The sequence below is a fragment of the Passer montanus genome, unplaced genomic scaffold (assembly GCF_014805655.1).
Source record: "Passer montanus isolate IOZ18808 unplaced genomic scaffold, ASM1480565v1 scaffold4, whole genome shotgun sequence".
Lineage (NCBI taxonomy): Eukaryota > Metazoa > Chordata > Aves > Passeriformes > Passeridae > Passer > Passer montanus.
The window spans coordinates 3,268,246-3,294,853 of NW_024368818.1; the positions used below are offsets into that span (position 1 = coordinate 3,268,246).

The window sequence follows — 26,608 nt, forward strand, 5'->3', positions numbered from 1 at the left end:
CACTTTGAGGTGCCTTTGTCCAAACTTTGATCTTTATTAGGCTTCAGCAATTTCCTCTGGATTCTGTCTCCTCCTAGTTTGCTCCCCTGACTTCTAATTAACTTATGATGCTGAAAACCCTTCATTGTGGACTCTGACCCTGTTGTGCTGGGTGTTCTGTGTGCTGACTGAAGTGCCTCTCTAAGTTTCTAGGGAAGTGGAGAGCATACAAATGTGGAGACTTTGATTGTAAAAGGGAGACCGTGCAGCACTGTGACCAGGAGCCTTCATCCTGTGTCTCTGCTGAGACTTGTACCTTCCTGCTGGCTGGCTGTAAAAGCTTCCCCTTCTCTTTAGGACCAGTTGTGATGGTGCACTTATTTGGGCAAGTTGCCCAGTGTTGTCACTGTTAATGTCAGCTTCTTTCATTAAGCAGGGTGCCTTAGTTCATCTACTAGGCAAGTGTTTAACAGTCTACTTGTTCTTGTTGATTTCTTTTGTAAGGGTAAATTCTTAATTCTGACAATGATGTCAGATTTTAGAACTAATTTGTCTTTATTTTTTGTTTCCTAACTCCACTGAGGCAAGTAGGCACTCTCTGGAAGATGGTTGTATTACCAGTGACATTAGGGGCTCTTAATTGGGTAGTTGACACACCAGATAAATGTCTAAATTGGGTTATAATGGGGAATATTGTACTTCTCACCATCTGTCTAGCAAAAATTTTTCAGAAAGTGTTTTGTTCTTTTATATGTAGCCTCACCAACCTTGCCCTTCTTCACCTGGTATGGTGTGGGTGTTTTATCTAACTTCTATTGAAATCAATGTTAAAATGGCCCTTACACTAGACATCAACACAGCAGCTTATTATTTTGGCTTTGTTAAATCTTATTAGATGAACTGCATAAAGATGATAGCTCTTATACCACTCAGACTTGTCTGCTAATGTCCTATGTCTTTTGATCCACAGAAATGCTGTCTGTCAACTTTGGATACAATCTGCTGACGTTTATAATCTTGTACAACAACCTTATTCCAATCAGCCTTCTGGTGACATTGGAAGTTGTCAAGTTTACTCAGGCTCTTTTTATAAACTGGGTAAGTAGCAAGAGTGAATGTATCTCAGTTTTGGATGTTGACATTTAAAATAAAAACCCACTTAACATCTTAGTGAGATTTTCTAATTACTTTTTGATGCAACTTCTGGGAAAGGCAGGGGGAAACTCAGGTTTTATTCTATATCAGTTCTGTGTTTCACAGGAAATAAAAAGATCTAGTCACAGGAAGGTCCCCTGTGCAAATCATCACTTGTGTTTTAGGCTTTTAGGATGAGAAGGAAGCCTTAGGTCTTGGTTGAAGGAGGTCACTCTCTTGGCTGATTCATGTTCCGTAATTGTCTTTTGAAAACTCCTTGGTATCTTACAGCTTCTCTGAGACACAGCAGAGGGCAAGACTAGGACTTGTTTGAGGGTATGGGGTTTTTTTATTTTTTGTTTGTTTGGGGGGTTTTTTGTTTTGTTTTTCCATTCTGAGGCTGGCCTTAAGGTCACCTCTGGAATGGACCGTAATGTAATGTTTTTGTAAGGAGAGAAGTTGATGCTGCCTTCCCCTCTGTTCAGGGAAGCTTTGACTTCAAAATGTCTTTCTCAAGTTGTGGGCCAAAAATACTGTAGTTGGTGGCTCTTAAGCTGGACAAAACCAACCTTTTGTTGGTTTGCATTAATCCTTGGACTCTGAGTCCGAGGATTATAGTTTTATAGTTTTAGACTAGGTTCCTATAAAGCATGTGTAAGCAAAGTTTAATATGTCTGTTCCTTGAGCTGCTTGTAATGTAGTAGAGATGCATATCAGAGAAGTTCCTTTGGTTTGTGTAGCAGCTGTTTCTTTGTAGTAACAGAAGAAGTTTATTTCATGGAGCCACTAAAATTGTCCCTCATAGATGTTGCTAGAGCAACTGATTGCCATAACTGAACACTTATGATTAGCATGGCTAATGCATGAACCTCTTTCTGCTGTACTAAGTTTGGGGTTTTCTCTGTTGCACCATTAGTTTATTATCTACATGTAGTTGAATCTGTCTTTTCTTGTGTCCCTGTAGGGTGGAGGTATACTTTGGGAAGGAGGCACCCGTATTCATCCTGGGATGATGTTTGTCTCAAGCATTCAGAATGCCTGCTTATAGCATTATGACAGTCAAGCCAAGTTGGAGCTGACTAAAAGAAGAACAGAGACTTTCATGTTTAATTTGCATAACATAAGTCTTAATTTTGCTCTCATTTCAGGACACAGATATGTATTACCCTGAAACAGATACACCTGCAATGGCTAGAACCTCAAACCTTAATGAGGAACTTGGGCAGGTAAGATAACATTTTCTGAAGTGTCATAATTGTAATATACTCTTGCAAGAGTGAAGATATGAGAGCAAGATGTACAAGATTGTACAAGATGTACAAATCGGCTTTATTTTGTTGCTCTGTGACTTGGGTTAATGGGACATTTTTATTTTCACTAGTCTGAGTCTTATAAGTGAAATAATGAGCTATCACGGGATTAAATGCAATGTTATATAGGTAGTTTTATGTTTGGGAATTGAAACTATTTCTTATGTTCATTCTAAACTTTATTCTCAAAGGTATTGGAGAGATGCTCTGTGGTTTTGGTTGTCTATACCAGAACAGAAGATACAGGGCTAGACTTACTTGTTTTTGATGTTTCTGACTGCTTCACAGGAGATGCAAGTAAAAAAAAAAAAAAAAGCACTTGTATTCCTAATTTAGATACTGTGTTCCTTTAAGCATTTCTATTTTCCATTCAGATGAAGATAACTGCATAATAAATTCTAGTTGTTGTAGGTTTGTTTGTTCTGCAAATAACATTTCTTCAAACAGAAGGGCTTCCCAAAACAAATTTACTGGAGAATGGCTTCGCTGTTGGAATTTTGTGATACTGTTGGGAAATAGTAGCTTTGTTCCTTGACCATCAAGGTTATAGGTCTGCAAGTGAACTATGTAAACTTCATAACAGGCACAAATTTAGTATTGGAGACAATATTTATGTATTTAAAATACATAATAATATCCTGCTCCGTAGGGGGGTAGTCAATATTGTTCCTGCTTAATCTGATCAGCATTTTTCTTATGAATGCTGAAATTTGATTTCTGTTTAAATCACTTTGATGTGAAGTTATCAACCTCCCAATGATGGTGTTATTTTTGCCTGAAGTGAAGGATGTGTGGCATAATGTATGTTGGTGGCCCATATGTTATTTTCAGGAATGGCTTACTAGTGATTCTGTGTAACTAGACTAAATTATTTGATTCTTTAATTGAATTACATGTTCACAGATGCCCTAGATATTTTTGTTTTGTGGTGAAATTGTTAATGGCTTAAAATTCCTCAGAAGTATGGGTACCCACTTTGGCTTTTGGCTTGCAAAGGTTCAATTTCCAATGCTGTATTCAGTAGCAGTATAGTGCACAACTAAGGGATCACTTAACAAGTAGTGTAGTGCACTGTCTTGAGCTGAATGGCAATTATTGAGGAAAAGCTTCTTCTGACTATATCAAATTATTTTGGTTTTTGAGTTGTCTAACTCTTTCATGTTATCACCGTCCCTTCCTGGTTGAAAGTCTTACCTGGTGCAGAGGTACAACTGGGGTATCATATTAACTTGCAGTTAGTTTTGGTCTGTTGTGGCCCTTTGAAGGTGAGGATTTTGAATCTGCTAATGCTCCAAGAAGTTGCTTTGATGGGGTTGCCTCCAAGTTCTACCTTAAAATCACTGTTTCCATTAAGGGATTATTACTTTGGGCAGTGCTGACTGTGGCTGTGTCATGTACTTTAACATTGCTCATGAGTGGACATGAGATAAAGTAGCTGTTGTTTGGCTGCAGAGTACCAGTTGGACTTAATCTAGCATATTCTGTGCTTATAGGTAGAGGAAAAAAAAATCCCCAAGCATTCCTGGTGAACTTTGAAACACAGAATGTCTTCAATGTGTAAAATTCCAGTGAGCCTTCAACAATCCCATGAGTCTTTCTTTCTAATCACTCTTTGAGATTAGTACAATTGAAAGATTTCAATTCATTTACATTGGTAAATGTCCAAGTAGTGCAACCAAGTAAATCTGTAGTGATCACACTAGAGCCTTGGCAATTGATACTTACTATTTGAGCCTTTCCACATTTAGAGGTAATTATTTAATTGCGTTGATTCATTTGCCTGATTTTTGTTCTGTAGAGCTGGTAGACAAATCAAGCTGTAATAAGTCTTCATTGGCCAATATTGTGACATTTGAGCAATATGTCTGAGTATCTTCCTGTTTTCTGCTTTGAGTTTTATTACTTTGCAAGTTGAAAATCAGACTTGTTTTTTCCCTTCCAGGTAAAATACCTGTTTTCTGATAAAACAGGTACTCTAACATGCAATATAATGAACTTTAAGAAATGCAGTATTGCTGGAGTGACATATGGGTAGGTATGACTTTTAAAGAAACTCTGTAGCTTAATGTGTGCATACTACTGGTAAAAAAATTTATATTGAGAAATTATTAGAACATTCTGTTCTTCAGTTTATATTCTAGCATATTTTGTGGTCTTAATTAGTAGTTTTCATTTTCCTGTCCTGCAGCACAAATTATGAAAGTCAGACCTGGGGAGTACTTCACATGAAGCAAAGAAACTTGATTCCTAACTTACCTGATCATGATTTAAACAAAACCAGAAGTGCTAAATAAGCTCTGGCCTTTCAAGAGGGAAGAAAATTACAGTCCAAGGGTAGCAGTTATCAGTCATATTTCTGTGACTTGAGAAGAACCAGAATTTTGTTGGAACAATGTAGTTGTAGTTATAGAGCTTAATATTCCTTGAACAAGAATGATACCTGCTTACTGGTTTTATTCTGTCCTGTCAAGAGGATCCCTTTGACTCATCTACGTCTTTATATTTGCTTCATGTTAAATGGGTAGTCTTAAGATCTCGATGCAAGTTAACCTTTGAATTTCATGTTAGCTAAATTAGATATCTCAAAAGGCAGAAAATTTGATTCAAATGTATGAACAGCTGAACCCATGGTTCCAGCATATGTTTTTGTGTGATGACTCATTGATCTTCGCCTTCTACTTTTTTTTTTTTGTTACTAAAGTGGAATAAATGTTCTTTTTCCTTTTTCTACTCCTCAGTCACTTTCCTGAGTTGGAAAGAGAACGTTCATCAGAAGACTTCAGGTAAATACATTCCAAGATGTTTATGTTCTGTATAGCAGAGTGGGTACAATCTATATAAAGACTGCTTTCCAATTTGGGACTGGAAGAAGCCCAAGGGAGGAATGCGTTTGAGTAAAATGGTCTTCCAGTGGGAGCCTAATGCAGAGCTGGTGGGTGGTGATGGATCTACTCTTCTGCATAGAGATTTCATATGTGAGGGGGGTGAGGAATAGGCAGTGGCTGGGGTGGCTGGGATGATAATGCAGTGCTTATTTATAATTGCAGACAGTCAAGTTAAAAGCTAAAATTAACTTACTTTGCAGGAACCTTACCCCTAGATAGAGACTGAATGTTGCTCTTTATGATCACTGAGTTCAGGCCTCAAGAGAATGAGAAGAAAAAGGAGTTCTTTATTAAAATGCTATGTTTTAGTAATTAAACTGGGAGAGAGCTTGATATGTAGGCCTATCATATCCAAAGAAGCCTTCTTGTTTTTATTGGGAACTTTAATGAATAGAGGTGATGCATGTATCCCATTTCACAGAAACTAGTGAAGACCTGGAGGTGTTACAAGGTATCAGTGAAACATGTTGAGATTATTGGCAAGGAGGGGAAGAGCCAGGGAGGGCTGACATGGGTTTGAATGGCGAATATAGGGAAGAAGTGAATTCCCACTCAGGAAACAGGTGAACACTGAATGCTGTTAGCTCACCACCAAGTGCTTTTCTAAGCTGGGCTTCTCCACTGGTCCATCTCATTTTTATGATCATGTTTTAGGAAGGTGATAGAATGATATGTTACTTCTGCTGAGTGGTAATTTCTATGGATCTCTCTTTTCTTCCAATATATTGCCATTTCTTTCCTTGCTGTGTTTTCTTTCCTTGTACCTTTCTTTTCTATTCCGTTCTGTGAAAGTTTTTATTAGGTACTTACTTGGAGTACTCGGACTTAAAATCCTCCAGGCGTCAGCTTGAAGAAGAATGCTCTGACTAGGAAGGGAATTTAGGGATATTGAACTTTGATCTATTTTATGAGCAAGCTGCCCTGAAATCCATTTATCTTAAATGTGCTTAAAAACTGCTGTTGCTACATCTGTCTCAGGAGCTGCATTGACGCTTGAATCTTCTTAAATACTGTCAACCATAACCATTTTGGGTTTCTTGCTGGTTTTCATTTTCAGCATTTGCTGCATTACTCATATGATCTTTTCACAAAGCTTTCAAGGACACTGGAGTCTTACTTTGCTTTTTAAATTTGTTTCCCAAGAAACTAGATGAAGTACTAAGATTGGCAATGTTGCCACTTGTTTGAATATGCTTGTTTTGCTCTGCAGCCAGCTACCTCCTTCCACCAGTGAATCGTGTGAATTTGATGACCCAAGACTGCTGCAAAACATTGAAAATGATCATGTAAGTCTGCTCTTTGAATATCATGCTTCTTAAATGCCCTATTCCAGGCTTGTCTGGGATTGAATGCTGAACAAATCTATTTGTGTGATTAAGTCTGCTCTGTGAGTGTGTCATGCAAGCACAGAGGGGGTAAATTGGAATCAAAATAGCTCCCTCCAACGCCTTTCTGCCCACTTGTCTTACAATTGAATTAAAGAAGCAATGGCATTGATATGGATTCTAGCTACCTCTAAGGCAGCTTCGTATGTTCTGTTATGGATTATAATGCTTTGTAACAAAGCATTGAAAGTATGATAGAAATTAAAATTCTTTAAAAGAAAAATTACTTGGAGTGTTGAAACATCAATACCATTTTTAACTGTGATCTGTAGCATTACAGGGTGGTTCTAGAATGAGCCTTAGGTATTGAAAATGTTTGGAATTCTAGTTATGTGAAGGATGTAAGAGATGGGAATTAATTGCAAATTCAAGTTTGACATGAGCATTAATTATTAGCCTAGCTGTTGAGTCCTAAAGGGACCTATTCTTTACAGTGTCAGTTCATTGTTTATTTGGAAATCATGTGGCTATGAAGTGTCTGACTGGACACCAGACAATTAATTCACTTGCCAAAAAGCATGACCCTTTTTCTCTGCAGGCTGTCTCACAGTATGGGGTCTGAGCATTGGCAAGCACAAACTCATTCAGCTGACTGCTCTCCTTAGTGTACCTTCTGCAACTGGGCTGCTTGAGTTTAGTATGAGCATCTAAAATATACTTGCAATATACAGTTTGTGTGCAGGAAAGCTTTGCTTTCTGTTCTGCTGTGCAGTACTTAAGCACTGCACCATGTAAGGGAGTAATTACTTGCTGTGGCATTATGTATTCTGCAAGGTGATGGAGCCTAAAGGTGGCTTCTCTGCTCTAAACCTCCAGCAAAGTGACCCACTCAGGACAGTGCCCTGGTTTCCTGTGTGGCTTATGTACTCTGGGAGGATTTCCTGTTGGACATGACTTGCAGCCAAGATTTGTGCATGTGCTGTTCCTTTGTGTCCTGTTTGTTCATTTGTGGCTACAGTTATGGCTTATGGCACTTGCTGACTCCAGGTATTCATTCTGGTTTAGGTGTAGACTGTAGATAAAGTGTCTTTGAGCTCTTTCTGGCTGCTGTTGCTTTAGGTATGCATAGGGAAAAATGCTTTGGTATATTTTAATAGACTCAGCAGAAGAGGTGTATCTCAAATGAGCTGTGAGATGGAATTTCTTACCTAGCCTTGAGATGACCCCTTATTTTAGGGCTACCTAATTATTTGATCTTCTCTGGGTAGTTTCTGCTTTGGGGGCTAAAAGAAGTATATGCTGTTGTGGCAGGCAAATAAGGGATTTTGATAGCTTCCCTAAGTGTCATCTAATCTAGACAGCTCAGTACTCTTCTATGCTGAGCCCTTTTCCAGTTTCCTTTCTGCTGGTCACTTAAATGACAAATATTGATGTCATTGTGCAGCTGGCTGTTGGGCTGAGCATATTGTGTGAACTCAACCCTCAAACAGTGAGTGGGGAAATTACTGGCCAGAGATACTCTTCAGAGCCTGACTGTAGTGGAGGAATGGGTGCCACCCTCTGGCAAGTGGTGATTTAGCACAAGACATGAGAATGCAAGGTCTGCGTATGACAGTTTGCTGAGCATGTTTGGGTGTATTTGTCAGGCTATGGGTGAGCGGAGGGGCTGAATTCCAAGATAGTGGTAGAGGGAAGGGTCTTTCTGCCCTTTTTGCATCAGGTCAGCTGCTGAGGTGCATAAACTGCTTCTTTCTTTGTAAAATCTATGTAAACTTAATTTTTACAGCTCATAGATAGCTGCAGATGCTATTTGTGGATGTCTGTCAATTTCTACTCATTTAGTGGACTGTGGTGAAAAACTGAAGTGTTCTAGCATAAGCTACCAAGTGAAGTTAGAAGGTGCTGTACTTGGGAATTAATTCCCTCTAAACATTTCCCCTTTTGCAGCTGAAGTGTGATCTCTTACAAGCTCTCATTAAGTGTTCATTGCTTTCTTCTTGAAGATTTTAATCTTTTTTTTTCAGTTCAGTCACAAGTGTTAGTTTAGAACTGTCTCAGTGCCAAGTAATTTTCTTTCCAGGTTGAAAATAAAAAATTATGCACTTGTACTCATGAGACTGTCTTCCATCTGCTAGGAAGATTTCTAGCATCCTGCATCACCTCTAAATTTCATAGCTCTTCTGGGCCACTGGTGTGCAAGGCTGACTGATAGCCAAGTCCACTTTTGAGCAGCAGTTAAAGAATTATTGCCCTGTAGGAATTGTACCAGGGAAAAATAACTTGTCTTGAAAACATGTGGAGATTTCTCTTGGCAGCTCTGGTATTTTAATGTAGAAGAAAGTGTCTAGCTTTGTCTGCCTGTGCTTTTTCTTTGCATTGGCTTCTGTTGGATGAACTGTGCAGCTGTACCAAGTGTATGATGCTGTCTTGTTTCTACAGGGAAAACAGTATCAACTCTTAGTCTAATAAGGAAAGATCTGTTTTTTCCTAAAACTGGAAGGAATTTTTGGTGAATATGCTAGATGGTCTTTGTCTTGGTGCTTGCTAGATGTATATGTCCTGTGAATGAGCTCAGCACAGAGATGCAAGCCTGTTTGTTGTGGGGTTATGTTTTACACTAATGATAGGAGAGCAGGGAAGGAGGTCAAGAAGGAACTAACAGACTTGGTTCTCATCCTAGACTCCTGTATCTCCCAGGATTCTCTCTGAACTTCATCTGCGAATTTCAGTTTGAGTATGAACTTTTTTCTGTGGCCCCCAAATTATCTCTTGGCCAAGAAGCAGCAAACATGGTATAGCTGCAGATGCCTGGATTGGTTCAGTGAGTACGCATGATGAGTACTTTAGCAGCTGGCCAGGCAGAACAGACAACTGTTGTGCTCACATTGAGCCTTTACCAGGCTGAAAGTGTTTGTTTAGACTTCACCAACACATCTGCTTATTCTTGTGTAGTGTGTGGGAACTGAGGCTATTATCCCATCAAGCATTGTTGAAATGACAGCTATCATCAGCTGATTCTTAATTCCATAGGAAAGCAGAACCAGAAAAACATATCACAGCTAACTGGGATGAAAAACTGGGATTTGAAATATAGTAGGGGGAAAAAACATATTCAGGTGATGAAAGCCTATGGGAGGCTTTAGTTCAGATTGCTGGAAAACTGTCCAAACACATCATTTTATAGGTCACAATTAAATTGTTAGAGCTTGGTGAAATATATTTTTCTTTTACCTGCTTTTGTTCTTGTTGTGCGTGGGACTTCAGTACTTTTGTTCAAGTACAAGGCAGTATCTTTAATTATAGGTCATATCTCATTTGCTTTGGGCAAGATATACTTGCATTTAACTATCTTGATGTGGTTAATGTCTTCTCTCAGTCTGTGCCTGAAGTATCTTGGTCTCCTCCAGTCCTGTCAGCTTCATTATTCTGGAGGTGCTCAGCATGGCTGTATCCTCACACTGCTCTCCAGATACTTTAGTGAAATAAATGCTAGGAAGTTGATATATTTTTAAGATGTTGAGTTGTAATTCTCCTTGGTAATTAAGTACATAAGCATTTTCAGTTTTCCTTGGCAGAATGTGCCACTTGTATGCAAAGCAGTAAGTTCAGGTTGTTAGACTGTGCTTTAGTATCCCATTGGCCATTTCTAGGCCATTTGCACAAAAATCTAGCAGTCTTGCTCAACTGGAAATACTGTGAATGAAGGCACTGATCTGATACTGGTACAACTAAAGGAAAGATGAAAGATATCTTTAATGTCACATGCAAATTCCTTGTAATTTTATTAGTCTCTTAACAGTTGTGAAAAATATTGTCTTCAGAGTCAAGAGTCCAGGAAAAGGCATGTGTAGCATGTGCAGATAGGAAGAAGTTCTTCACAGGGCAGTTCCCCAAAAGATTGAGGCTTGTCTTAGTGTTTTGCTCCTCTAAATATAGGAACCTTGAAGCGATTGCTTTCTGCCCAGTGGTTTGCTTGATAGTGGATAGTGCTGTGCCTACTAGATAGCTGAACTTTGTTTTCCCTTAGGATAGTGCTTTGTAGGCAACAATCCAGAATCTGCTTCCTGAAGTCGGAGACCATTACAATGTGTATGTGGTTCTCAACTGGTTGGGACAGCAAACAAAATAATTCACCGAGTGGAGCATATTTCTTGTGTAGACGTTTGTACACTAGTTTTTCCATGGATTTTTTGCGGGGGCGGGGGGAAGGGGGAAGAAGCAATTGTTTTCACCCAGAGTTGCTGGCATACTAGAAGAAAAATGAGGGAAGAAGGCACTTAAAATGAGAACTACCTGTGGATTGATGAATAAGAGATTAAAATATGCAGACTTTATTCCAACTATGGGTAAATAGAGATTTAAAAAGTGAGGTGGGAAGAAATATGGCTGACCTTAACACATGAAAGGCAAGAAACGTTTCACAGAACATCACTAAGAATTTGACTACTGAGATGTCAGAGACTTGACAGAGGAAAATAAGTAATAAAGCAGAATTGGTTAAGCTGTGGACTTCTGTCCTGTGCTGGGATTCAGCTCAGTATATTGGAAGGGATACGTTGCCACAGAAGCCATTAACAGATTTTTCTGTTCTCAGGTCCAAAGCAGGTGTTTGAATGCTCTACCCTGATTCATGTCTGTGCAACAAATATTGTCAGTGCTGGAACAATACAGAAAGGAAAAAAATGACAGCTGTGTGGAGGAGCTGTTGTGATAAGCTGAGCCTCTGGTGATCTGTTGCAACAGAATTGGAAGATTGCCCTGTAATACATTGTGAGCTGTGAAAGTACCAAGACAGCAGCAATTTATGTTGCTGGCTTGAAAACATAAATACAAACTTAGAAAGGATTAAAATCCATGTCACTACTGGAGACAAGTTGTTTCCAGCTGATAGAGCACGTACTATCAAAGCTTGTAAAGGGGCTAGGTGATAAAAGTGTAGGATGGACATCAAAGGTCTGCAGCAACAGATGCTGAAATGAGAATCTGGCAGGCTGTGCCTTTTGACATGGAGATAAAACTTTCATTACTTTGACTGGAAATGATGGAACAGCAATTACCTCTTGACTATAATTTGCTGTGGACTTATTCAGATAGTAGTGTGTGTATGTTTGTTTGTTTTTCTGAGCACAGCCTCTGCACCCCAGCATGTTGAAAGCAACAACTCTTGTTATTTTAGTAGCATGTGACCATACAATTTGGAAGTTTCAGTATGCAAAGGTAAAGGTCCTGTGTGAAACAGTTCATTTGAAAATATTCATGACAAAGTACATGAAGTACTTTGAATATAGGGCTAAGAATGTAGGGCTTGGATTTTCAGTCTTTACTACATTACTTTCTGATATGCTTACTTTGTTTGCCAGCTGACATGATTTTGAGGCTTTCATAGTAGTTTACTGCCTACTAATTAAACTTTCATATTGCCAATGCATATGCTGTGCTAATGAAAGATAGAATCTAGATGGTATTTTTATATGCAACAATTCTTTGAGAGTTTGCAATGTCAAGTAGGGCTTTTTGCAAAGGTAGAACTTCTAAGTTCATGTCTGAGTCACTGAGCAAATGGCTGCTATGCTCTTCCTGACTGCTATGAGGCTATAAATCCTGTGCCAGAGGCAGGTATGGAAAGGAGGGAAGAATGGGATAAGGGACTTAATTTCACATCACTAAAGGTTGCAGTTGCCACAGTTGGCTGATCAGAGGCCTGTGATTTAAGTGCTAACTTTGCTGAGTTGCAGACCTGGTGTCTGTTTAAGGACTTTGGAACAGTGGCTTATGTTGATGCTGAATGTGTAGGGACCATAGATTAATTTTATGCTTGACTGGGTGCTGTATTCCTTTGGAAGGACATATGGTGTTGCCTTCTACTGGCTGTTCAGCTGCTCTTAGCTCTGGATGTTCATCACTAAGGATGCAGTTTAATTCTGGTGTGGTTGCTGTCAATCTGTTGGAAGCTACCATTAGTAATATTTCCTGTTGCTGGATTGTCATCTTGTGGCAGAGGTCTTGGCCTATGTGAAGCTTGGGGTGCTAAGGAAGTAATGCTTTTATGGGTGGGGGATGAGGGAATGCTCAGCCTTCTCGGCTCTCTGCAGCTTGAACGAGGTCTTTATCAATAGCTCTAGTTCAATGCTGGCCCTGAACTGTGCTGTCTTGGTGTTCTGAGGTCAAAACCACTGCTATAAATACAGAACAGAATATGGGTATGGTTTTTTTGGTTTTTTTTTTTTGTTTGTTTGGGGTTTTTTTTTTTGTTTTTTTGTTTTTTGTGTGTTACCTAAGAGATCTCTCAGTTTAGTGAGCAGGTTCTTCAGTCTGTGAGCAATTGCTGAACCTCACTCTCCTGGTGTCCTGTCTAGCCCACAGCTGTGCACATACAGGAGTTCCTCACGCTGCTGGCCGTGTGTCATACTGTTGTTCCTGAGAGAAAAGGAAATACTATAATCTACCAGGCGTCCTCTCCAGGTTGGTTGTTGCTTTCTTTTTTGGAAGGGAATGAGTTGAAGGAGTGGAGGTAGATGGAAGGAAGGTCCATAAGCTTCTAGGTAATTTCCAAGGTCATTGATTTTGAAAACAAAATGTCCCCCACCGTGCTAGCAGTAGATCTGGCATCTTCTGTAATCAGTACACACTGTTTTTGAGTGCTTCCTACAAAACCACATAGTCCATGATGTTTCTTTAGAGATAGGCAGGCTGGGCTTAGGATCCCTTCTGCACTCATGAGGCTGTGTACTGTCTCTGCAGGGGGGAAACTAAAAGATACTGAGTTCATAGGAAGTAATGATTTGTTTCTGCATGAGCAGTTACTTTATTGGTCTATCTACAAACTGTCTTTCTTGATTCGGTATCTGCTTAGAGTAAGATAGGGAGCTATCAAGTGCTGATACATGACAAAATGCAACCAAAACTTTCAGAATCTTGGTGATATTCAGGCCTGCCCTTCACCCATTTTTTTTTTTTTTTATTCCTTTCAGAGACAGAGCTAGGTGGGGCCAGATTGGGGAATGTTGCTCTCCATTGAATTTATCTCTGTTAGTGAAGATATTTCTGGAATTGCTGTAGTGGTGCATTGAATGATGAAGCAGCCTCATTTCTTATTTATGTCTTAATAGGGTGTCTGAAAAGTAGGATCAAGAGCTCATATAAGGAAGTTCTGGTCAGCATGATGAACCATGAGGAGACTAAGGGAGCTGTAGAGACAGGAGGGTTGCTTGAATTAGGCACTAAATCCACCTATATGACGGTTGTGCTTAATGATTCTTGCTCCTTAAGGAGGCTCTGTAATTATCTACAGGAGGCACAGGTGTTGGCTCTGATTGCAGCTCTGTTATTTGAGCTCTTAATAAAACTGCCCAGTTCAGTCTCTGGAAAACAGTGCTGTATTTCTATAGTACCTGAACTTAGTGCCTTCCCAGCAGAAAATGGATCAAAACATACTGTAGGAATTTAAACTAACAGAGCTTTGATCTTGCTTTCAGAACAGGTATTTCACCTTTTTCATTTGGAAAAGTATGGCACCTCCAGAAGAATAGAGTTCAGTGCTTCAGTAGTTGCAGGATATCTTACACAGATTAAGTGCTAGGTTCTAGGTTTGTGTACCTGATATTGCATGGCCTTTGTAGGACTAAAATGTTGAGTTTTTTGTGGAGGGATGTGCAGAACTACTCTTAACATCCCTATGGATGGGAGCGCATAGAAAAGGGGATTCTGTTTTGGCAGTCTGCCATGTTGAAGTATGGGTGTTGGAGGCCTCTTTAACATACCAGGTTAAGTTCAAGCTTTTTGTGTTTTGTTTTGGCAGATGAAGGAGCATTAGTGAAAGGAGCAAAAAAACTTGGATATGTCTTCACAGGACGGACTCCGCACTCTGTTATCATTGATGCGGTAAGTGGTGGATGTGCATGGCACAGGCTGCCAAGCTCTTGCAGAGCATACAAGTGTCCTCTCTGGTCCCTGTGCAGGCCCTTTTCCAGGGCCTTTAGGATCCTACATGCAAAGGGCTTATGTACACTGAGAAAAGTTGCCTTAATCTGTTTGAAGATGCCAAGTAGATGCCCTTTGCCCCTCTGTGTGGCATGGGCGATAGGAAGTTGTACCTTATGTGGGAAATGACAGCAGCTGTGCCTGAAAAACATTTTCTTTGTCCAGGAAGCACAGATGGGAGAATTCACATTAGAAGGAAATTAATGTGTCTGGGAGGTTTTCTGATTATGTTTAATGGTTGCTGTTCTCCTAAATGTTTCATTTCTTTCTTTTGAGCAGTATCTGCAGTAGAAGATGTATCTGCTTGACAAACTGTGTACACAGGGGTGCGTAGTTACTGGATGCAGTTTGCACAGGCAGCCTCAGACTCATGGGGCTACATTCAGACTCAAGTTACAGTCTAAGCTAAAGTGGCTCCAGATTTACACAGGTGCAGTGAGTAGGGTGCTTATTAAGAATAAGGAATATTTTTTGTCCGTCCTCTCAAGTATGTTCCCTTTTAAATTTCTTGGTACACTGCTAAGCTAAGCACTTGAAACATCTTCTAGGACTTGTTGCAAACTTTTTACAAATTCGCAGACTACTTCTTAGTTGAAGGGGAAGAGCTTAGGATGAGCAGTGTCATCTAGAGCCATCTAAATGCTTCTCTCCTCTGCAGGAACAGCCAGGCCTACCTGGCCTAGTTGTATACTCATAATGCCAATCTGGGGGCATTGTTAATCTATAGCCAGCAATAAAAGCTGTCGTTCCTAGAGATTCCTGTCTCTCCTGATTGCCTACATTAGTGGCAGCACGTAGAAAATGGTTTGAAGGTGCTTTTTAATCTTGGGGATCTTGCTGAATTGATATGTGCCTTGGACATGTCTATACTGCAATTAGATTTTACTGCTGTGCTTTATTTAACTGCATGCTACAAATGCCACTGGAGTTCTATGACTCTAACTCCTACTGCTCCCTCTGTGTGTTGTACAACAGGTATGGCAGGTGTTTTAAAATCTTTCTCCTGCTTTGGGTTGTTCCTGCTTAGCCCCAGCAGAGAGTTGCTGGTGATAACAGGAATTTCTCCTCAGTTAATCTTTTTTTTTGGCCACGAAAAATATAATTAATGTTTTTGTGAATTAAAATAAAAGAAATACTACGGGAGGTCAGTCAGAGTTATTGCAATACCAAACCTGGAGGTCATGCTTATTTTAACTTGGAAAAATGCCTACAGCCTGTAATACGTCTCTTAGTTGATGGATGTTGAGAACTAAATATGCAGCTTAGCTTTCAGAGCATGCCTAATCAAAAAGGGTATTAACTCCTTGTAATGGTGTAGCAGTAGTGAATGAAGGATGCCCCAATATGGGATGTTGAATTAAGTTCATTGAATAGGGCTCTGCATCCTTTAACCAGCGGAGGGAGCCGTTGCCACATTTATTTACACTGGGATGTGTGACAAAGGCACCTGAGCTCAGCTCGGATGTTTCCACATGTAAGAATATAATGTAGATTATACTTAGAATAGTACACTCTTTCTTTTGTTTTCTTTTGTAGCTGGGGAAGGAGAAAACCTTTGAAATTCTTAATGTGCTGGAGTTTTCCAGGTAAGTTTTCCTCTAATATGTGAAATTCAGGATAATATGAAAACTCTTCTTATAAAAAAATGTTATTTAGAATAAAATATTACAGCTGATACAGTCGAAAAGCAGAACTTCCTTAATTTTTTGTCCTACCCCTTCATCTTATTTCTGATGTACTATGAATGAGTTATGAACTGGTGGTTGTTGGCATGCCATCATTAAACTCTTTCTTGCCACTGCGGCTCTGTTCATTTATTGAGAAGTTGCTGGCCTGGAAGCATCTTGCTGTGACTCATAGAAATCCTGATATGTCCCTTGTCTACTTCAAGAGCATACTTTGAGATCACACTTTTAAAGTGCTTCTGCAAATTACTTTTTGAGTAGATGGAAACTGCACCAGGAAGTGCCTCTTCTTAAGACCCATGCCAGCTGTGAAAATATAAACATTGCAAGCACTCCTAATTTGTCAGACTCATTAGGATGGGCACTGCTTGGGTAGCAAGAAGCTTTGTTGAATCAGGCCCCTAAATGACTGGAAATAAGAAGGTGCTTTCTCTTTGTCTGTTGATAAAGTTATGTCAGTTTGGATGGTCTAGTCAGTATTCTTTTTTTTCTGTTGTTTATTTTCTACTCTTGATGGGGATTAAAACCTTGAACTCTTGTTCTCTGCTGTCTTTGAGTTGGCTGGTTGTGCTCTAAAGGACTGTGTAAAACTAATGGTAGGAATGATTTGGGTAGGTGGCTTTTCTTGCGTCCTGACCTGCTTTGAAGATTATTCCTGAGTATTTCCCTCTTCCCAGTCAGAATGTAGCTATTTAAGCTACTTGTAGGAAGTATCTGAAAAGGCACTGGAAGACTCTTGGAGGGTTTGTGACAACTTGACCCTGGTGTCTGTAGGCAGGAGTAGCCACAGCTTGCATGCAGCAGAAAAAAAGCTGTCTGAGTTCTCCTCTGTGTAGCACCTTCCCTCCTAGCCACTGAGGGAGTTCTGTAATTAGTTTTTGAAAAGCACACAGAATTTTCCCAGTGTCATTAGGATGTTGCAGAAATTCTGAGCACAGGTAACTGCTGTCCTTCCAACCCCTCTTCAGAAAGCCTCAGAAAGGATTTGTTTTGTCTGATGATATGTGCCAAGATGTTGCTTTAGTACACATTGTTCTTGAGTTCTGAAAAGAGACTACATTTCTCAAAGCAACCTCAAGAGGAGAAGGAAGTTTGCTCTACACTCTGTACGCATTGGCAAAGACATAATGAGTAAGGAGGATGCTTCCAGGTTGGTCCTTTTGCTGAGGAAAAGATTTATATGAAATCACACATTCTTAGGGCTCCCTTAATGAGAGTTGATTTGTTTGCGTTTGCCTCTTATAAGTTGTGTTTTTTTTCCAGTGGCTCTTTTGAAAGAGAGATTGATAAGTAAAACATCAAAAATTCTTAAAAATGTTATCCTTGCCTGCCTTGCTTTGTTAAATGTTGGTGTACACTGTTCTAGTGTCTGCATTTTTTTAAAGATATATGCTGAACTTGACTGTCCTGTCCTTGCTCAGGGGGTCTGACTTCCTTCTACTTAGTTCTAACTGTGTGGGTCTGATTGGACCAATATAAAAAATTGATAGAGGCCAAGAACTGATCTACACCATGATTACTTTCTATGATGTTTTTGCTTTCTTTTAAGTTAGTAAGTTAAATAACTGCTCTTGTAAGTAGATGTTATTTCAATGTCTGTTATGCCTGTACTAAAGATGTAATCAGCCTTAATGATTCAATTTCTAGAGTCCCCAAAGCAATTTTGCTTGAGGAGTAAGGAAAAACTGCCACAGAATAATGAGAATAAATGTGAATCCCCTTCTTTCAAGATGATTTTATACTATCTTGCTCTTTCAAATTCTTGCTTGCATATGGGTGTAAGTAAGGAGAGCTTGCCAATGGGAGACATAGGGCTGAAGCTGGAAATAGGCAATTTAATATATCTCGTTGTGGGATCTTAAGTTACTGCTGCTATATCCCATTTAATCTCAGATGCACAAAACACATCTGAGAAAATTCACTGGCTAGAACAGGAATTAGTCTTTATCACTTTGACTAATGAAAGCAAATATTTTTATTTCAATAGCAACAGGAAGAGAATGTCAGTGATTGTTCGAACCCCGGCAGGACAGCTACGTCTCTACTGCAAAGGGGCTGTAAGTAATTATGCTGCCTAATGGAGAACACTGCCAGTTATTGTTTCAACAGCTGTGGCTGATGCTGACATTTCATGTGTCATACATAATACCTGTTGGCTGTCTGTTTAGGGCCAAGTGATTTAAGAGAGCTGTCATTCCTGTTCTGACTCCTTTTGCAGGCTGGAAGGCTGCTAGGCTTTCTATTGCCCAGTTGAAATCTTGAAACTAATGGGAGCAGTCCCCTTACTGCTAAACCAGGGCTTCACCCAGCTGTGCAGCAGAAGTTCAGGAGCTGGAGTAAATGCTGTTGTCTGAATTTATAACACTAAAATTTGTTCTCAAGTGGTTGGCTCTTGATCTGGCTTCCTTGTGTCTCTGCACCTGCTGTTATTTGTCATCATGACTTGCACCATGTTGTGCTTCTGTCTTCACTGACAAGAGCAATAACTTAGCACAGTACAAAGGCTCCAAAACTAGCATTGTCCACAGTCAGAGAGTGGTTCTAATTTCAGTAGAAAACTATGGAGCTGGCTTTTTGCAACAGGAAAAGCTTTCTGACCTCTGTGAGGATCTGGTTTGCTTGAATTTGTTGTGACATATAGGTCAGTGTTCACTGCTCTGTTGCTTCCATTTACCTCCCCTGATTTGATAAAGATGTGCTGGCTTCATTCTGGTGTGGTGGAAGTGAATGAAGCCTGCTGCCATTGTGTGGTAGTTCACAGTCCTATGCCTAACAGGACTACACAGACTTGAAATTTGCTTGTTCATGCCATGCCTGAGTTCACACCATTCTTTGGAGTGTGGCACTGAAAGGGATGAAGAAAAGAGAGTTCGTGGTACAAATTCTTGCTGTTTTCCATATGAACAGACCTAGATGTACTAATGGGCTGCATTGGCCACTCATGTGAACTGTAAGTTAACTGACTATTCTGCATTAACTCTTCCACGTTCTGGTAGTCATCCTCTCTCCTGTTGCTTCCATAATAATTAGGTTTGTATGCCTGTCTCTAATCAGCTCTAGATGTAGGTCTGCTTACTTAGCTTAAGAGCAGAGGTCTGAGTAGGGTTTCTGTATTACATGTGTTTTTAGAAGTTGTTCTGGTAGTTACAAGTAAAATACTAGATATGTAGGTGATGCTATATTTTGATTTCAGCTGTTAATGGGGACATTTCAATTGTCCTTTGATTTACTGATAAAGAAAGCTGCTGCAGGAAGAAGGTTGTTTCTGAGAGAATGTTGTGGTAGAACATGATCAGTGTTTCTGCCTTTTTTTTAAACATCAGTAGGAGTATTTTCTGGAAAAAATTGCAGCAAACTACTGCAGGGGACTGCTATATATACACTGAATAATATCAGACATTTATGTTGTCTGAAAGTCATATATTGACTTAGTAATTTGTAGAGAAGTTATCTGTACTGCCCAGTAATGGGGACCTCTATGGAAAAGGGGAGGAGGGCAGAGTTTGCTTCTCTCCCCATTATTTGTAGTGGATGCAGCATCTCTGCCACTGGGTGCAATCCAGATTAATTTCTCAAATCAGTCTCTAAACCCCAAATATATTGTAAATACAGTTTGGGTTTTGATATTATCAAGTCCATTCAGGTTGCTTCTCTTGAGCTTGTAAATACACAAATGGCAACTTCATATGTAGACTTACTCTGTTGTAATGAATTTGGTTTTAATAGGATAATGTAATTTTTGAGAGGCTTTCAAAAGATTCCCAGTATATGGAACAAACACTGTGCCATCTTGAATACTTCGCAACGGAAGGTAAGAGAAACAGCATGCCATGAGAATTCAGTTCATGAAATTTGCAGCATCTTCTGTATTGTCTAAGCTCTGTGTTGTCAACTAAGATGATTGTGAAGATAAATTAAGATGGGGTGTGTTATGAGCAAATTAACAGCTATAGGCTGACTTCAGCTGTAAGGAGTTCTTGTCCGACTTCTGTGTGATTTCAGTAGGAAAGTGGAATTTGGAAGGAAAAGACAGTGTTCTGTGTGTCCACGATGAAGGGAAAGGGCATGAGTTGTATTGTCCAGAATAACTCAGTTACATTGGAGTTGGAAGTGTTTTTACCAGGGTAAAAGTTGGATACCGGCATCTTTTTACGAAGGAGAGTGATAACCTGAATGTGCTGGGATGCCTGGTAGACTGAGACATGAAAGATGATCTAAAATAGTCTGTAAGGCCTTTAACTGATGTGACATCTCTATTCACTGTGAAGCTGTGAATATCCCTCTTTTTGTGATAGCATAGGATACCTGAGTTATAGTAAAACCATGAACCAGTGTTTTTCTTCCAAAATCTGAAAATACCAGGCAGCTTTAAAAAAAACCAAAACTTGTTTTGCAGACTCCCATGTTCTCAGTACTGGAAATTTTGTATTTTATGGTACAACACTCCTTTTTCCTTGATTTGTGACAGAAAAATAAATCATTACTTCTCTGTTAACTTTTGCCATTGGTCTAATAAATTGGTTTTCATACTTCATGGACCCTCTTCATTATACTGTGCCTGTGTAACTCCCGTTGTTTGTGTGAGTTACATTGGTACACTGAAGAAGAACACAGTCTTGCTAAAAGGAAGCATGGACTGTGCAGGATGTTTGACTAAATAATATCACCAATCACAGTATGTAGCCTGTTCTTTAATACAATGTTTTTAAAATATGTGAAAGGCAAGCTTGCTTTCATACTTGGTAAAAAATTTTTGTCCAATACTGTCTTGATCTCACCAATATTAGGAGCCAAAATGAACCAGCTTTGTGGTTTACATTTGTGGAAATCCAAGTCCTTAAAAAATGTACAGGGAGATTTTTTAACAGTGTGTGTTAGCAGCTTTTGTTGTTCCAGCTTGAGGGTTAGAATTTAGCATTCATAACATATGAATGAATTTATGATATTCAATGTAATTTTACTGTGGGTAATGGCTGTCTTCTGTTTTGTAGGTCTGAGGACGTTGTGCATTGCTTACGCTGATCTGTCAGAGAAGTCTTATAGAGAGTGGTTGAATGTCTACAATGAATCCAGTACGGTTCTGAAAGACAGAACTCAGAAGCTGGAGGAGTGCTATGAGATTATTGAAAAGGTAAAACATACTTTCTTGATGATCAGATGCAGATTCCCTTACATGTGTGTTGTCCAGTGGAATTTGGGCTTTATACAATGAAATAAACTGTTAATTTCATAGATGAGAAACTGGAAGGGTGTTATTAGATGGTAACCTGTTTGGTCCACAGTTTAAATCAGTAAATCTGAGATGAATTTACAGATGAAAAAATAATTTCTACTTAAAACCCCTTTTCTCACACTTTTTTAATCTTCCTGTTTTGTGTAAGCTTGTTGTAACTGATAAAGATAATATGTGGAAATTGTTGTGTTGCTCCAAGTTCCCATGTACTAGGTTATGAAGAGATGTGTTCCTTTTCACACAGCAGTCAAATTCAAGGTTTTTGAAGACTGTTGTAAGCACAATGTAGGGCTCACCAGCACCTGTAGGGACATGGGCTAAAAAAAGGATGAAAACCTGCACTCCATGCAAATTGCAGAGCTCTTAATTTTGAAGGGGAAAGTAGGTATCAGAGAACCTATTTGAAATTCTAATCCTACAGTGAACGAAATGTTAAAATGCCAACACTAGGGGCCAGTGTTTCTCTGAGCCTTGTTGGCCTTGCTGCTTTCCAAGGGCTGGTACTTGCACTCCTCACCTGCACGGGTTCATGCTCTTCCCTCTTGCCCCAGGTATTTAATTTTATTTAGTGGTTTCTTTAAAACATGTTTTGAATTTCAATATCTTTTAAAATTATATTAAAATACTGCTTAGGTTGTGGAGCACTGTTGTTTATTTAAGTTAGTTGGGGCGAATTGTAGAATTATGGAATGGCTTGGTTTGGAAGGGACCGTAAAAATCATTGAGTTCCAATCCTCCTGCCATGTTCAGGGACACCTTCCACTAGGCCAGGTTGCTAGAGCTCCATCCAACCTGGCCCTGAATACTTCCAGGGATGGGGCATCCACAAAGAGGTTGAGACTAGGGTAGGAGCTAACTTTCAGGATGTAAGAGAAAAAGTCCAGGAACTCTCTCAGTAAGAGCTGAAGATTGAATATTCCTTTTCTAAGTAATGCCTGAAATTTTGTTGGTTTTTGTCTGTAACAGTGTGGTTATCTCATCCTTGGTTCTGTAGGTTTGGGTAGCTCCTTTCAGCTTTCTGCTTCTTTCACTGTGCTCTCATACTCTTCTGTTTTCACCGAGGTGAAAAATTAACATGGCTTTTCCTGTGCTTTAAAATGTGTTCTCAAGCTGTAGGTCATTTTTGGTCATCTACTTTCTGCCTTTTCCACAATTTAGCATCTTGTTTAAGAAAAAAGGAGCCCCTGAGTGGGTTGTAGAATTGGAGTTAGGATCCATCCACTGTATGTCTTCCTGTTAATGTTTGCGTGCTGATCATGCCAAGAAGCAGGCCTTAGAGATAAACTGGCATTTGACTGTAACACAAAATATAATGTATTTTTACAGGCTGGGTTTTTTTGGTCTAAGGGCTCAAATGAGACCAAGAGAACTATTTTTTCAGTCTGAGTGCTGAGATTGCTGGATCACAGTACAGGTGCACATGTGGAGACGAACTGACTTCCTTCTGCAGCTGTATGCTGGCTCAGAGGGCTTCAGCAGCTGCAGTGGTAGCTCAGCCATGCTGATCCCCATGCTGTTATGTGTAACTTCTTAACAAGTGGTTTTGGGGAAAAAGACAATTTCTAATTGTGCATTTGGATTATGTTTGTAACCTTCAAATGTTGCTAGCATTGACAGAGCTGATGAGTCATTGAGAGGCTGTAGAGTACTAAAGCTTAGTGACTTGTATGAGTCAATTCTGCTACATTTGCCAGCTGAATCTCTCATGGCAAAAATGAAACTCTGTCAAGACCTGTAACTAATGCCAGTTTACACACTGTGTGGATAGCCATTTGCACTTCTGTTCTTTAGGTGTGCTTAGATTCATACAAGTGGGAGCTGCTTTTAATGCCCTCTCCATGTAATCATGGAAAGTTTTGGGTTGGAAGGGGCCTTTCAAGATCATATCCTTTTACCCTGCCACCCAACCACGGGTGGGGACACCTTTCACTAGACCATGATACCCAAATCTCAGTCCAGCCTGGCCTGGAACACTTTCAGAGATGGGTCCACCACTTCTTTGGGCAAACCTGTTCCAGTGTTTCACCATTCTCATCATTAAAGTCACTTATTTATGCCTGGACTAAATATACCCTCTGTCAATTTAAAACCGTCACCCCTTGTCCTGCCACTGCTGGCCTTGGTAAACATTTTTTATTATTTTTTCCTATAAGCTCACTTTTTATATGGAAAGGTCACGGTAAGATCCTGCTGAAGCCTCATCATTCCCAGGCTGAGCAATAGCAACATATAATCCTTCTGTTCATTTGTCTTCATTTCTGTTGAATAATTTTAGTCCTTGCAAAGAACAGAATATGCTACCTTTTTCTGTGCAATTTCTGAAATACAGTATACCTAAATTTATTTCAATTTGTTTTAAGTTGAACATCTTTAAATATAAGGAATCATTATAATGCTTTTAGGGGCAAAATCTGAGTAGGCTGTACTTTTTGACAAGGTTAATTTCTTAGCTATTTTTTGCCTGTCTTTTTTTTTTAACTGTAATGTAGCCACATCGCCTCCAGCAATTGTTTTAGAATTGCCTGAGAATACACCTAACTCTGTAGTATTAAATTCACTGTATGAGACATGTATTTCTGGCAGACATCTGTATGTTGATTAGAGATACTCGGATTGATTAATGTTCATACCACTTGTATTACACAAATGTAATGATTAGATCCATAAATAGTTGCAATAATTTTTGCTTTGAGTGATTGTATCCAGTCTATATGTACATTTTATAGGCGGAAATAAGTTTAAATGATGTGGTGCCAAATAATTTTTGTTTTGTGAGCTTAAATATATAAACTGACTACTCATCATGTTGCTATGGTGATTAGTGAATGGTCTAGTATATATGTTCATCTATAGGCTAACTTTGGACTTTTATAACTTCAATCAATTATTCTTGAAATGTTGCCATCTTTCTGATCAAAACACTCTGTTACATTCTTTGCCTCTTTAAATGTGAATTGTATGCAGAGGAAGTAGAATAGCCACACTACAAACTTATTGTGGTCTATATTGCTTGTCAAAGTGCAGTATTAGCAGTTAGATGCAACATGCTGTCTTAATTCCTTTTTTGAGTATGTTCCAAATAGAGATTTATCGTAAAAGAATTTAAGGGTGTGTTTTCTTTTTTTTTTCCCCTCCAGGATTTGCTGCTTCTTGGAGCTACAGCCATTGAAGACCGCCTGCAAGCAGGTGTTCCCGAAACAATTGCCACACTAATAAAGGCAGAAATTAAGATATGGATTCTGACAGGTGACAAACAGGAAACAGCTCTCAATATAGGTATCCATCATTCTGGTTACTCTGAATTTGTCTGGTATGTAGCAGGTCACATGCAGGATGTGCTGAGTGGGTTTTTAAATAGAATTGGGCCTGCTGCTTTATAGAATGGTTCCTTGGCAGCAGGGCACAGCATTGGAGAAGGGATTTTGTAGTGAAGTCTTCACTATGTGTGTCAGGCTATATTATTTTTCTTTATTATTGTTGTTTTGAGGCAGAAGGGACCCATCTGCTCTTGGTTAGATGCAGTTCTAATTGAAGATATGTAATCTGTTTTCTGATGGTAACAGGAGAACTCTACCAGATGAATGTTTCAGAAACGGTTTCAGAGCTGCTTTTTCTTTTCTTACTGACTGCCTTTGAATTGAATTTTGGATACAATGGGAAATACAATAATGCAAAGCATGTATTGTTTACAGCATCTTCCAAACCATGTCTGTGAATGTAGGTGGATTATTCAAGCTTAAATAACTGACCCTGCTGTCCCCTTACAGCACTTCTATTAGTATACAGTAAAGACTTGGTAAAGAGACATATTCTGATGTAGGCACACCCCTTCTCATGCCACACCTGCCAAATGTCCCATATTTGGCAATAAAATGCCATGATGCTCTTGTGTTCTTTTTGACCATTTTTCTCCCTATCATTTGTAAGTCTTGCCCAGAGAGGGAAGAGACAGAGTTGCACTCTTGTGATCTGACATCTCACCTAAGAAAGTTCAGTTATAGATCATTTTACTTCTCGCAGGAGTAGCCTGAAATATACCCAGAGCTGTCTGTGTGCAGTTTTAAATGTAAATTTGGTCACATTGTTCATGTAATTAGGGAGTCTTAAAATCAATATGAGCTCAGAAAGACTGAATAAATATCTCCTTTAAAAGAAGGCAACATATGCTGTTACGGTTCTGCAACTACATTTAGATTTGCAGATTAGTCTGTTTAGATGTACAGGTGTAGGTTAAATGTAACTTTAACAACATAGGTTGCTTTCTCAAACTCATTCAACATTCTCTATCAATGATGCTGTGTAAATGAACTTAAATTATTTTCAGCAAAGTTTTGGGCATTTGCGCTTTTTTTGTTTTTATCTGGTTTGTTTTGTGGGTTTTTTTAAACTTTTTTCTGTTTTGATTGACTCAGCGAAATTTCATGATGCAATCTTCTTGACTGACTAGAATTTGTGTGCTTCAAATTAAATTTCATGTCTCTTTGTATGTTGAAGGTGGTACCAAGAGGTGGAATAACTTGCTCAACTGATACAGCTGTAGTAGAAATACAGTGGATGGCCTAGGCAGACAGTTTGTTTAAAGGGTAGTTATCTGGTTTGAATCACAGTCTGCAGATTTTCCTTTCTTTACAAGCAGTAGATAACTTCAGAAAGGAAAACACCATCTTTTGACTAATTAAAAAAATGTAGCTACGCATTTTGATTTAAGTTCCTGAAATAAGTTGATATATTAACCAACAGCAGCTACGTGAACACCAGTAAATGAGCTTATTCTGAAGACTGTGAAGGAGACTTAACTTCCAGCTTTCTCTAAAACTGTTGGTTTGTTGTTTCTTTTATTATAGCAACTTGAGAAAATAATAATCTCACTTAAAACTTCTAAATTATCCCTTAGTTTAAGGTACAGTTTGGTAGTAAAAATCTTAACTTAATTAGCTTCATGTTCAAGTTGGCTTGAAAGTATAAACATGTGGCACTCTTCCAGTTTTTGTGTGTAATCCAATAAAACTGTAATAAACCTTCAACTTAAACCCAATCCATGTGTGCACTGTATGTTTCAGGTATAAATATGCTATCT

The 26,608-nt window shown here is 39.1% G+C and overlaps 1 protein-coding gene across 4 annotated transcripts in view; it reads left to right on the forward strand.

Annotated features, from left to right (window-relative positions):
* The window catches only part of ATP8A2 (ATPase phospholipid transporting 8A2), a 311,840-nt gene that overhangs the window by 62,974 nt on the left and 222,258 nt on the right, over positions 1–26,608 (forward strand). For all 4 annotated transcript variants that reach the window (XM_039718662.1, XM_039718664.1, XM_039718666.1 and 1 more), the window contains 12 exons: positions 950–1,077; positions 2,262–2,339; positions 4,366–4,454; positions 5,162–5,206; positions 6,519–6,594; positions 12,990–13,095; positions 14,432–14,514; positions 16,150–16,199; positions 18,286–18,355; positions 20,025–20,109; positions 21,290–21,429; positions 24,669–24,807. In XM_039718662.1, the coding sequence (XP_039574596.1) occupies positions 950–1,077; positions 2,262–2,339; positions 4,366–4,454; positions 5,162–5,206; positions 6,519–6,594; positions 12,990–13,095; positions 14,432–14,514; positions 16,150–16,199; positions 18,286–18,355; positions 20,025–20,109; positions 21,290–21,429; positions 24,669–24,807 (1,089 nt within the window). The remainder of the gene's footprint in view (positions 1–949; positions 1,078–2,261; positions 2,340–4,365; positions 4,455–5,161; positions 5,207–6,518; positions 6,595–12,989; positions 13,096–14,431; positions 14,515–16,149; positions 16,200–18,285; positions 18,356–20,024; positions 20,110–21,289; positions 21,430–24,668; positions 24,808–26,608) is intronic.